The following is an 11,775-nucleotide window of genomic DNA, read 5'->3' as shown; positions in this document are numbered from 1 at the left end:
AAACCCAAGGATGCCAGAAGCCCTGAAGGCCTCTCAGGGCTGAGGGCAGCAGAGAACAGTGGGTTGGAGGTGGTGTCCCAGGGAGGCCAGCCCCTGGGAGTAGTGGGCTGGGGATGAGGTGGGTGCCAGCAGGCGTGAGTGGGGCCGTCCCTTCTCTTCCCCACCGCGCAGCTGCCACCAGCCCGCTCACTGCAGTCTTCAGCCTCTCCCGCAGCCTGCTGGCCGCTGCCCTGCTCTATGGCTTCTGCCTGGGCGCCATCAAGGTAGGGGTAGCCCGTAGGGTGGGGGCATGCTGAGGTCTGTGGGGGTGGCTGGGACAGGGCTGTGAGCTGGGCTCAGCATCGGCTTCTCACAGGGGGCACCCCAGCCCCACGCTTGCCCTCACCTCCCTGAGCAGCATGGATTCTCTTCCCAGACTCCTTGGCCGGAGCAGCACGTCCCTGTCCTCTTCTCAGTCTTCTGTGGCCTCCTGGTGGCGCTGTCCTACCACTTGAGCCGGCAGAGCAGTGACCCCACCGTGCTCTGGTGGGTGCCTGCATGTGCCTGTCCTTGTGCACACGTGTGCGTGCTCTGTGCGCGTGTCTGTGTCTCAGCACGGTAGGGGTCCGAGGGTCTGTGCATGTGCCTGTGAGCAACTGGCCCCAGCCTCCTCTGGACCCCAAGCCTGTGGGTGGGAGGGAGGGCGGCCCCCCTGCCCCAGCCCTGACTGCCCCTTTCCCCCCAGGTCTCTGATCCGGAGCAAGCTCTTCCCCGAGCTGGAGGAGCGGAGCCTGGAGACAGCCCGGGCCGAGCCCCCAGACCCTCTGCCAGACAAGATGCGCCAGTCGGTGGTGAGGGGGCAGGAGTGTGGGCATCTAGTCGGGAGGCAGTGGCAGGTGCTGGGGGCTGGGAGGAGCGTCGGGCAGCTATGCTGGTCTCTCTGGCCCACAGCGTGAGGTCCTGCACTCTGACCTGGTGATGTGTGTGGTGATCGCCGTGCTCACCTTCGCCATCAGTGCCAGCACCGTCTTCATCGCCCTGAAGGTTCGTGGGGCTCAGGCCACGCCCAACCCCCAGTCTTGACGGGAACCTGCTCCACCCGAGGGTCCTGGCAGCCCCCATCTGGCCTGTGCCAGGCCGCGCTCTGGGGCCCCTTGGCCAGCCCCCTCGGCTGAGCCTCCGGCCTCTCCCCCTGCAGTCGGTGCTGGGTTTCGTGCTGTACGCGCTGGCCGGGGCTGTGGGCTTCTTCACGCATTACCTCCTGCCACAACTCCGCAAGCAGCTGCCCTGGTTCTGCCTCTCGCAGCCTGTGCTGAAGCCGCTGGAGTACAGCCAGTACGAAGTGCGCGGTGAGTGCCCACCGGGGCAGCCCTCACCCTCCTGCTCTGGTGGGCCGAGCTGCCTGGCGAAGCTGTGATCCTCTTGGCTCAGGATTGCCAGCAGGGGGCAGCCTCTACCCACCCGACCCTCTCTACGCAGGCCCTGGCCAGCCTTGCCCTGGCCGGCCTTGCCCCGGCCCTTTGCCCCCCTCCCTGCCCTCTCTGCCCACATTGCCCTCTCCCTCATTCTTCTCCCCGTGCCTGGCTCGGCCCCCGCTGTGCCCACCCCCCTTACTCACTGCCCTTTTTCTGCCCTACTTGCTGTCTCCGAGGAGATGGAAGTAGAATCCCAGGGCCCTGGAGGGATCTCTTGTCCAGAATTACAGACTGGTCAGCCGTGGACCACATCCGCCTGGTGTGCATTTTCACTGGGCTATGTGATAGTTTTTAAGAATTCCTGCGCCTCAGCCAGACATGGTGGCTCATGCCTATAAATTCAGATTCTCGGGAGGCTGAGTTGGGAGGATTCCTTGGGGGATTACTTGAGGCCAGGAGTTTGAGACTATTCTGAGTGATATAGCGAGACCCCATCTCTAAGAAAATGTTTTTAAGTAAACAGAGGACCCTGAAACTTATATTTAAACATTTTGATTTGTAACGTGCAGGTCTATATTCCTTATCTGTTTGTCTTCTTCCCTTTCTTCTTTCTTTTCTTTTCTTTTCTTTTTTTGAGCCAGAGTCTTACTCTGTTGCCTAGGCTGGAGTGCAATGGCATGCTCACAGCTACCATAGCCTCCACCTGCTGGGCTCGAGCTATCCTTCTGTCTCTGCCTTCTGCTATGATGACCGGCCAGACTTGGCTGTGGCCAAGTAGCTGAGGCTACAGGCATGTGCCAGCATGCCCAGCTAACTTTTTTTTGGTATAGACGGGGGCTCACTATGTTACCCTTGAACTCCTAGGCTCAAGCAGTCTACTGCTTCAGCCTCCCGAGGTGCTGGGATTACAGGCATGAGCCACCATGCCCAACTCCTTGTTTTTCTTAAGCAATGGTAGATTCCCCCCCAACCCCTACCCTACCAGCATCCCATGTGGGCACAACAGGTCGGTCCAAGGGAAAGACCCTTCAGAAGGGCCTTGAAGCTTGCGGTCACCGTTTCTTGGGCCTCAGCCAGCTCCGCCATACATGGCTCTTGCCTGCCTCTGGTGGGCATTTGAGATTTCCCTTTCAGCCTTGTTTTTGCAGACAGCAAAATAGGGCAAAGCGTCTGCCCTAAAGTCAGTGCCAAGTGGCACGTGACACCCTTGTCCTGCCAGGACTCATCATCCTCATTTGAGCTGCTAGGGATCACCTCCTTTCCCAAATTCTCTAGGGACCCAGGACAACACAGTCCGTAATTTGCCTGCACTTCCAGATCACTCTCAGAGCTCACCCATCCTGGCCCCGTGGTGGCTAGTCTTCAGGGCCTCCCGGGAAGGGGCATGTGGGGGCCGGGTGCTGGCCAGCAGCCGGCCAGCAGCCCTGCCTTCCCATTGCAGGTGCCGCCCAGGTCATGTGGTTCGAGAAGCTGTATGCCGGCCTACAGTGCATGGAGAAGTACCTCATCTATCCTGCCGTGGTGCTCAATGCTCTCACGGTGGATGCCCACACTGTCGTCAGCCACCCGGATAAGTTCTGCCTCTAGTGAGAACCACCCACTCCCCCTTCTATCCTGCCCATTTGACCCATGGGGAAACTGAGGCCCAGAGAGCGAGAGTCATACTTAAGGTTGCTCAGCCAGCCAAAATAGGCCCCAACTCCCGACATGCTTTCTGCCGAAGCCGTTGCCTATTGAAAAGCAAATGTGTCTGCCCTCACCCCCTTTAGAGTGGAGACTGAGGTTCACAGGCCCCAAAGGGCAGGGGCCAGCCCAGCAGAGCCGAAACCTGGGTTGCACTCGGGCCAGAGTAGGAGAGGGATGGGGCATCTGTGCCCACTGCCCTTTGAGCCCCCACTGAGCGCCTGATGCCTGTCCTCACCACAGCTGCCGGGCGCTGCTGATGACTGTGGCCGGGCTGAAGCTGCTGCGCTCGGCCTTCTGCTGCCCACCGCAGCAGTACCTGACCTTGGCCTTCACCGTCCTGCTCTTCCACTTTGACTACCCGCGCCTCTCCCAGGGCTTTCTGCTTGACTACTTCCTCATGTCTCTGCTCTGTAGCAAGGTGAGCTGGGGCTGCGGCCTAGATGCCAGGCTGCCCAGCTGGGGTGGAGCAGATCCTTCTGCTGGGTGGGGAGAGAATTTCCCAGGGGCCGGTGGCTACCACTCTGTCATTCCTGCCATGGGCCTTTACAGCAGCTCCCTGAGAAAGAGGTTCCTTCCACCCTCTTTGTGGAGAGAAGCTGAGGCTTAAGGAGGTTAAGAGACCAAGCCGGGCTCGGTGGCTCAGCCTGTAATCCCGCCTCTTGGGAGACTGAGGTGAGAGGATTGCCTGAGCCCGTGGGTTCGAGACCTGCCTGGGCAACTTGGCGAGACCTCATCTCTACAAAAAAAAAAAAAAAAATTAGCCGGGCGTGGTAGCGCACACCTGTAGTTCCAGCTACTTGGAAGGCTGAGGCGAAAGAATTGCCGGAGCCCAGCAGGTCGAGGCTGTGGTGGCTGGGAGCAGCCAGTGCACTCCAGTCTGGGTGACAGAGTGAGACTCCAACTCAAAAAATAAAAAATAAAAAAAGAGACCTGCCTCAGGTCTCCCAGAGAAGTGGTCAGCCAGGGTTTGAACAGTTCTGTCTGACCTCATGACTGCCCTCCTTAAAAACACTGAGGATACTCAGGACCTCGCCCTGTCTTCTAGATGCCACCTCTGAGCTCTGCCCCTCTGCGAGGGTCTGACTGGCCCTGGATCCAGACAGTCAGCACTGAGGTTCACAGCCAGTAGGATCTGCCTGCTGTGGCACTGTCAGGGCTTGGGGGTCATTGTGAACAGAGGACCATTCCTCTGCACTGTACAGGGGACCTGCAGTGGTGTCTGGGACCCCAAGCAGGCTTAAGCCTTCTCACTCCATCTGTTCTTGTCTCCTGCCTGGCCCTGGGTGGTGGACAATAGAGCATGTGCCCCTCCGAGGGCAGGGCCTGTGACTGCGTCTTGACTTTGAGCACCATAGTCCAGGTCCAGCCTCGCCAGGGACCTAGTGGCATGAGAAGCCACTTCCCTTCTCTTTCTTTTCTGAACCTCAACTCTTCTGTCCACAAAATGGGGACAGCAGTAAGAATAGGTAATCCCCAGAGTTGTGTGAATTAATGGGTAATGCCCTCTTAGAGCTGTCTAAGGGGTTGCTAATGGTATCAGATGCCTTGAGTGACCTTGAGCTTGGCACCACGTGGTCAGCCAGAGGGGCGGCACAAGGCTCTGAGTGAGGCCTGACCCTGTGTGTCTTTTGTCCTCGCCCCTCGTGCTCCTGCCAGCTGTGGGACCTGCTGTACAAGCTGCGTTTTGTGCTCACCTACATCGCGCCCTGGCAGATCACCTGGGGCTCAGCCTTCCACGCCTTTGCCCAGCCCTTTGCTGTGCCACGTATCCAGCCTGCTGCCTGAGTCCGGTGGGGTGTTGGGAGGGCTGTGGCCTGGGGCGGCGGGGATCGGCGAGGGGGGGGTCCTGCGAGCCTGCCACCTCCTTGACTCTGGCCCAGACTCGGCCATGCTGTTCATCCAGGCCCTGCTCTCGGGGCTCTTCTCCACGCCGCTCAACCCCTTGCTAGGCAGTGCCGTCTTCATCATGTCCTACGCGCGGCCCCTCAAGTTCTGGGAGCGGGACTACAAGTGAGTCTCACAGAGATGGGAGCCAGTGCCCAGCAGGGAAGGGAGGGAAGGGGCTGGGAGTCGTGCTGGCTGGTGCCCAGAGAGGGGCCCACAGCAGGTTTGTGAGCCCTGGAGCACGGTGGCAATGCTTGAGGTCGCGGATCTGGTGAGGGCAGAGCCCACGCCAGGCCCAGGCCTCGGGCTCACAGCCTGGGATGGTCGGGCCTGGGTGTGAGGCCCAGCTTCCCCTCTTTCTGGCTGTGTGGTCCTGGATGGGTCCCCTCATGTCTCTGGGCCTCAGCCTTCTCATCTGCATAACGGGGCTGTCACGGATGGTGTCTGCCTCGTGGCACAGGGTAGAGCATGGGCAGAGAGGACATGCTTGGTGCAGGCGGAGATTGTCATCTGAGTCGTCTGCCTCATCCTCTGCCGACACGTTCTTCTCTCTGAGCAGCACAAAACGTGTGGACCATTCCAACACCCGCCTGGTCACACAGCTGGACCGGAACCCCGGTGCGTACCCCGCCTTCAGGGGGTTTGGGGACAGGGCCTCCCCAGGGAGGGAACCTTGCTTACTCGTTACTTTTTCCCGCCATCTGTCTCTTCTGGGTCCCAGGCGCTGATGACAACAACCTCAACTCCATCTTCTACGAGCACTTGACGCGCTCACTGCAGCACACGCTGTGTGGGGACCTGATGCTGGGCCGCTGGGGCAACTACGGCCCCGGCGACTGCTTCGTCTTGGCCTCTGACTACCTCAACGCCCTAGTGCATCTCATCGAGGTTGGCAATGGCCTCGTCACCTTCCAGCTGCGTGGCCTTGAGTTCCGGGGTGAGCCACCAGCCAGCGCTTGGGTGGGCAGACATGGCCAGGGCCTGATGCCCTCTTTCTCCCTGGGCCTCGGTTTCCCAGTCTGAGCAGTGAGGTGGTGGAGGCTTTTGGGCAAGCCCTGCACTGGCCCTGACTGTGGGTCCGTAGTGACTGCAGGTTGCCGTGGTGAAAGCTGGGCCTGTTGCTCTGGGCTGTCATGCCAGCTCCCCCGGCATGCTCTGTGGTCTCAGGCTTGGGTCCCTAGGGCACGCCATGAGTGAGCCAGCACCCTGCTCTCAGGAACACATGTGGATTGGATGCCAGCTTCATAAGAGACACCAAGAGTGTAGAGAGACCAGACCCCTGTCTCCCTCGGCCCCTCCACCCTTGGCTGCCAGGAGTTAGGAGAAAGGCTGTGCTTACTTTTTTTTTTTTGAGTTGGAGTCTCACTCTGTCGCCCACACTGGAGTGCAGTGGCCGCCCCCGGCCACCACAGCCTCGACCTGCTGGGCTCCGGCCATTCTTCCGCCTCAGTCTTCCAAGTAGCTGGAACTACAGGCGCGCACTACCACACCCGACTAATTTTTTGATTTCCATTGTAGAGATGAGGTCTCGCCAAGTTGCCCAGGTGGATCTCAAACCCGCGGGCTCAGGCAATCTGCTCACCTCGGCCTCCCAAAGCACAGGATTACAGGCTGAGCCACTGAGCCCGGCCTGTGCTCACTTTAAAAAAAAATTTTTTTGAGTTGGAGTCACTCCGTCACCCAGGCTGGAGTGTAGTGGCATGCTCACAGCCACTGCAGCCTCAACCTATCCTTCCACCTCAGCCTTCCAAGCAGCTGGAGCTACAGGCGTTCACTACCATGCTGGCTATTTTTTGGTTTATTGTAGAGACAAGGTCTCGCCAAGTTGCCCAGGCTGGTCCCGAACCCTGGGCTCAGGCAGTCCTTTCGCCTCCGCCTCCCAAAGTGCTGGGATTACAGGCTTGAGCCACCGTGCCCAGCTGTGCTCACTTGTTTCTTTCATTGTAGCGTTTACTCCTGGGGGGGTGGGGCGAATAGCAGCAGGCCTCAAATGTGCTCGCCAGAGATGAGGCAGGCAGGGGTTGTCCTAGGCCCTGACTGGCCACCCGTCCCCCGCAGGCACTTACTGCCAGCAGCGCGAGGTGGAGGCTATTACCGAGGGTGTGGAGGAGGACGAGGGCTGCTGCTGCTGCGAGCCTGGCCACCTGCCACGGGTCCTGTCCTTCAATGCCGCCTTTGGGCAGCGCTGGCTGGCCTGGGAGGTGACGGCCAGCAAGTACGTGCTGGAGGGCTACAGCATCAGTGACAACAACGCCGCCTCCATGCTGCAGGTCTTTGATCTCCGCAAGATCCTCATCACCTACTATGTGAAGGTACAGGGGTTGGGGGCAGGCGCACAGCTGGGTGGCAGGTCCCCACTGGTGGGCGCTCGCTGACCAGGGGCCTCCCAAGTGTTGTCTCCTGGGTTATTGGGAGCCTTTTTTGCCCAAGGCAGCAGGAGCCTTCAGGAGTTTAAGCATTCTCCACGGTGCCACTGCCAGATAGGGTCCACAGGGGCCCCAGTGCTACCTGGCTCTGGTGATAGGTCCCCAGGGTGGTGAAGGCTTGCCTTGGGCAACAGGTATTGGGGCAGGTGGGCAGCACATGCACGGACCTTCTCGTGGGGCTACTGCTGGTCCCAAGAGGGGCAGTTGCCCAGGCCAGCCTTTGAAATCCCAGTCCCCCTGCCCCATGTCCCCAGCACAGCGTGATGCTGGAGCAAACGGTGCTTGTTAAGGATGGCCACAGGAGCAGTGACCCAGCTGTAGTGCTTACCGTGGGGTGGGCTCAGCGCCGGGCCCCACTTCTGAGCCGGGTCGAGTTTGCCAACACCTAAGGGAGGCCCTGCTGTCTCACAGGTGTGGAAGTTGGCTCCAGAGGTGAAGTGATTTGCCCAAGGCTACAGAACCAGTAGAAGGTGGCAGAACTGGGCTTTGAACCCAGCCCAGCCAACTGAGCCACGGGACTTCTTGTCCCAGCCTGGGCGCTCCAAGCCGGGCCTGAGGGTCTTGAGACCTGATGGGGATGATGGGGAATTGGTGAGGCCCAGTGTGGAGTGCAGAAGGACCCCTGGGATAGAGGTTCTGGGCAGCTTAGACTGTCACCTCTGTGCCTCAGTTTATCCCCCTTGAGAAGTGGGGGTTATTACAGTTCTGTAAGGTGGTAGAAACGATGAGATTTCGTGGCACCCAGAATAAGTGCTGGGAGTAAGGTGGGTTGGTGATCACAGTCTGGGTCGCTGCATACCCTCTCAGGATCTGTCCCAAAGCTCCCTGAGGATCTCTCTCGGGCAGTTCCGTGCAGCCCAGCTGTCCTTTTGCCTCTGTGGACATCCATTCATGCCACATGTCAGAAGAGCTGTCATTTTTCTGTCATTCCTTCTGTCCTCCCAGCCACTCCTAGAATTTGTGAGCCCTGCCCCCCTTTTACCAAGAAGGAAGCTGTGATCCAGAGAGGAACATTCCCAGCCTGGGGCAGCCCACGGGTCATGGTCCTGTCCCATCTCGGGTGGTGCCCTTGCCCTAGTTGCCCAACTGCCTCCCACGAGTCCTGCTTGAAGCCAAGTGTCGCCCTCTGATCACCATGTGCTAGACCCAGGCTGGGTGAGATGAGCCTGGTCCTGCCTGTTTTACTGTCCCATGGGGAAGCTGACTCGCCATAGCTGTGGCTGCCTCAAAGGCTGGCAGGGTCAGAGCCAGGTAGAAGAGCTTGGAGGACCCGGGCAGCTCTGCTAAGGGCAGCGTGAAGTTCGGAAGAACAAGTCAGGGCTGCCGTGGGCAGGGCCTGGGGAAGCAGGTGTGCTGGGGTACACTGGGGAGCCTCGCAGAACTGGGGCGGTGTCCCCTTTTACCAGGGGGGAAGAGGCCCTTTCCAGCCTTCGGTTGGCCAGGCCTTCCTCTGGTACTTCTCCTGCACGTCACCCTTCCCGCCGGAGTCACAGAGTGCAGTGGGTGAGAGACTCGGGCCGACCCCTGGGACCCCAGAGACGCCAGCTCCCCCATCACCGGTAGCCCAGCCTTGACACTCGTGGGGCCTGGCAGTGTTTCCAAACCCATGCCTGTTCCATAGTGTGTTCCTTAATCCTCGGGAGAGGCAGGGCCTGGGAATTGGCCCCTTTTTGGCTACAGAAACGGGTTCCCAGGCTGCTCTGCGACTGGGCGAGCCGAGTGGAGGCAGGGGCAGCCAGGGCCACCAGGCTGTCGGGAGCCCGGCCCTGGGTTTTCCTGGGAAGCCCTTTGGGCAGAGCCCGGCCGGCAGTGAACTCCGATGGGACCTGCCACTAGTATTGCCCCGTCCTCATTTTCTCCTGAGAGCATGCTGAGGGTGTTTCACAGAACACAGTGGCACTGGCGAAAGGTAACCGAGCACTTCATGTGTGCCAGGCTGGCTCCGCCCCTGCCCCAAAGCTCCACTCTTCTGGGTCTCCTTGGGTTCTCTGGTGGTACCTGGGCTGCAGAGACGTTCTGTGGGTGGGAAGGTTAGTCTGGAGCGGGTTGGCCTGGAGCCAGCCGCCCTGCCCCACTCACCCTACAAGGGTCCTGGTCCCCCTTCCTCTTGGTAATGGGATAGGCTCGCCCTACTCAGACTGCCCACCCACCTGCCTGTGGCCGAGGCTGTACTGGGCCAGGTGAGCCCCCACGTGCTAGGAACTGAATGCCCTCCCTGTAGCCACTGCGTCCAGGTGTCCCACGCCCTGCCCCCTAGAGCTGTTTGAGACCCTTGACTCCTTCCAGCTTGGACCTTGGTCACTTTGCCCAGGCTCTTGGCCTCGCTGCCTCCTCCCCCCACCACAGCCACTCTGCTGGACATTCCTACTGCCTGGTGCTTTCTGCTCATGCCAGCTGCACCACCCTCCCCAGCCCTGGGCTTCCCTGCCTCTTACCCAGGCAAGGGGCCAGCTCCATCGGCTCCATCTCAGGGTGGTACATGGAATCCCTGTGACCTCACTGGCCGCTGGCCTCACACTGCCATCCTGGCTGTGCCAGCAACCTGCATGCCACAGCTCCGCTACATTTTCCCAGACCCCTGCCTAGAAACCAACAAGGCCTCTTATTAGGGATCCAGGAGCCCCAGCTTTGGGCTCAAGATGTTGCTCCTATGACTTTTTTTCTGAGGAGAGGCCTGATGGCTGTCACACCTCAGCTGCCCAAGGGGACCTGTGACTCAGAGGCAAGGAGACCCCTTGACCTGTAGGCAGCATGGCTTTCAACCTGACCTTCCAGGCCCTGAGGCAGTGGAGGCAGTGGCTACTTGGAGGCAGTGGCTACAGGGAGGGCATTCAGTTCCCAGTAAATGGGGGCTTGCCTGATCTTGGCATCCGTGTCATGATGTTGAAGGTCCGGGGTTCAAATCCCAGTTCAGCCTGCCTTGCTGTGTGACCTCAGGCAAGGCTGCTCTCTGTCTGAGCCTCAGCAGCCCTAACCAATAGGACGACTTCTAGGGCTGGCAGGAGGAGGCAGACAGATGCTTCCTGAGGGCACTTGCCACAGCGGGGACCCTCCAAGTGACTCTGTCCATAGGCGCTTCTTGTCGGCTTTCTCTCACTTCTGCCCTGGCCTAGGGGACTTGCCCGGCGGCCTCAGGGAGCCGAGAGGGCTCCAGGAGGTGGACGCCCTAGGAGACGGGCAGCTCCATCTGGGGGAGAAGACTCCTTCCCTTGATGCTTCCTCCCCCAGGGGCTGGGGCAGGCCAGGCCCTGCCTGACACTACCCTCTCCTCTTCAGAGCATAATCTACTACGTGAGCCGCTCCCCAAAGCTGGAGGCGTGGCTGAGCCATGAGGGCATTGCAACTGCCTTGCGGCCTGTGCGGGCTCCTGGCTATGCTGACTCGGACCCCACCTTCTCGCTGAGCGTGGATGAGGACTACGACCTGCGCCTTTCTGGCCTCTCTCTGCCCTCCTTCTGCGCCGTGCACCTCGAGTGGATCCAGTACTGTGCCTCCCGGCGCAGCCAGGTCGGGCCCCACCGCCATGGGCTGTGCCCTCCAGCTCCTGGACCTGGGCTCGCCCCCTCCCCGTGTGTGTTCCTCCAACCTGAGCCTCCCTTGACCCAAGCCCCCCTCCCCAAGGTCCCTGTCCCAGGTCTGAGCTGGGCTCTGGGGATGGGGTCCTTGTGCCACAGCCCGTGGACCAGGATTGGAACTCCCCGCTGGTCACGCTGTGTTTTGGCCTGTGTGTGCTGGGCCGCCGGGCCCTGGGGACAGCCTCGCACAGCATGTCTGCCAGGTGAGTCCTCGCGGGTCCTGCTGGGCTTATTGCTGTCCCCTCCGTGGAGAGCTCTGGAAATGCCACTGGTCCTAACTGTTGGTGTAGCTCTCACACGGGCAGCGCACTTCCCAGTCACGACCCCGCCAGTTGCTCGCTGCTGTGAGGGATGTGGGCAGACTGGTCTGTTTGTCAAGTCGGGGACCCGGAGGCCTGGCGAGGAAGGGCCTTGGCCCAGCTCCCCTGAAGCCTGAGACCCCTGGCTCCTCTGCGCCCCTGCTCACTCGTTCCTCCTGCCTGCTCAGCCTGGAGCCCTTCCTGTACGGTCTGCACGCCCTGTTCAAGGGGGACTTTCGCATCACCTCCCCGCGGGACGAGTGGGTCTTCGCCGACATGGACCTGCTCCACCGCGTCGTGGCGCCCGGGGTCCGCATGGCTCTCAAGCTCCACCAGGTGGGTCGGGTGCCCCGGCAGCGCGGGCGGGATGAAGCCGCCCCGGGGCGGGGTGCTGATGCGCCCCCGCCCCTCTGTCAGGACCACTTCACGTCCCCCGATGAGTACGAAGAGCCGGCGGCGCTGTACGACGCCATCGCGGCCAACGAGGAGCGGCTGGTCATCTCGCACGAGG

The 11,775-nt window shown here is 60.7% G+C and overlaps 1 protein-coding gene across 1 annotated transcript in view; it reads left to right on the top strand.

The window, feature by feature from the left end:
* Positions 1-11,775, top strand: part of PCNX3 (pecanex homolog 3) — a 22,058-nt gene that overhangs the window by 7,971 nt on the left and 2,312 nt on the right. Inside the window, exons 16-31 of the mRNA XM_008050958.2 lie at positions 172-263; positions 416-525; positions 725-830; positions 931-1,023; positions 1,178-1,328; positions 2,836-2,980; positions 3,321-3,498; positions 4,737-4,845; positions 4,961-5,090; positions 5,524-5,582; positions 5,686-5,901; positions 7,023-7,276; positions 10,667-10,897; positions 11,065-11,168; positions 11,453-11,600; positions 11,682-11,773. Of these exons, the coding sequence (XP_008049149.1) occupies positions 172-263; positions 416-525; positions 725-830; positions 931-1,023; positions 1,178-1,328; positions 2,836-2,980; positions 3,321-3,498; positions 4,737-4,845; positions 4,961-5,090; positions 5,524-5,582; positions 5,686-5,901; positions 7,023-7,276; positions 10,667-10,897; positions 11,065-11,168; positions 11,453-11,600; positions 11,682-11,773 (2,218 nt within the window). The remainder of the gene's footprint in view (positions 1-171; positions 264-415; positions 526-724; positions 831-930; positions 1,024-1,177; positions 1,329-2,835; positions 2,981-3,320; positions 3,499-4,736; positions 4,846-4,960; positions 5,091-5,523; positions 5,583-5,685; positions 5,902-7,022; positions 7,277-10,666; positions 10,898-11,064; positions 11,169-11,452; positions 11,601-11,681; positions 11,774-11,775) is intronic.

Source organism: Carlito syrichta, unplaced genomic scaffold (assembly GCF_000164805.1).
Source record: "Carlito syrichta isolate Samal-C Ts95f unplaced genomic scaffold, Tarsius_syrichta-2.0.1 Scaffold154564, whole genome shotgun sequence".
Classification (NCBI taxonomy): Eukaryota; Metazoa; Chordata; class Mammalia; order Primates; family Tarsiidae; genus Carlito; species Carlito syrichta.
This window is presented reverse-complemented; position numbering and strand designations above follow the sequence as displayed.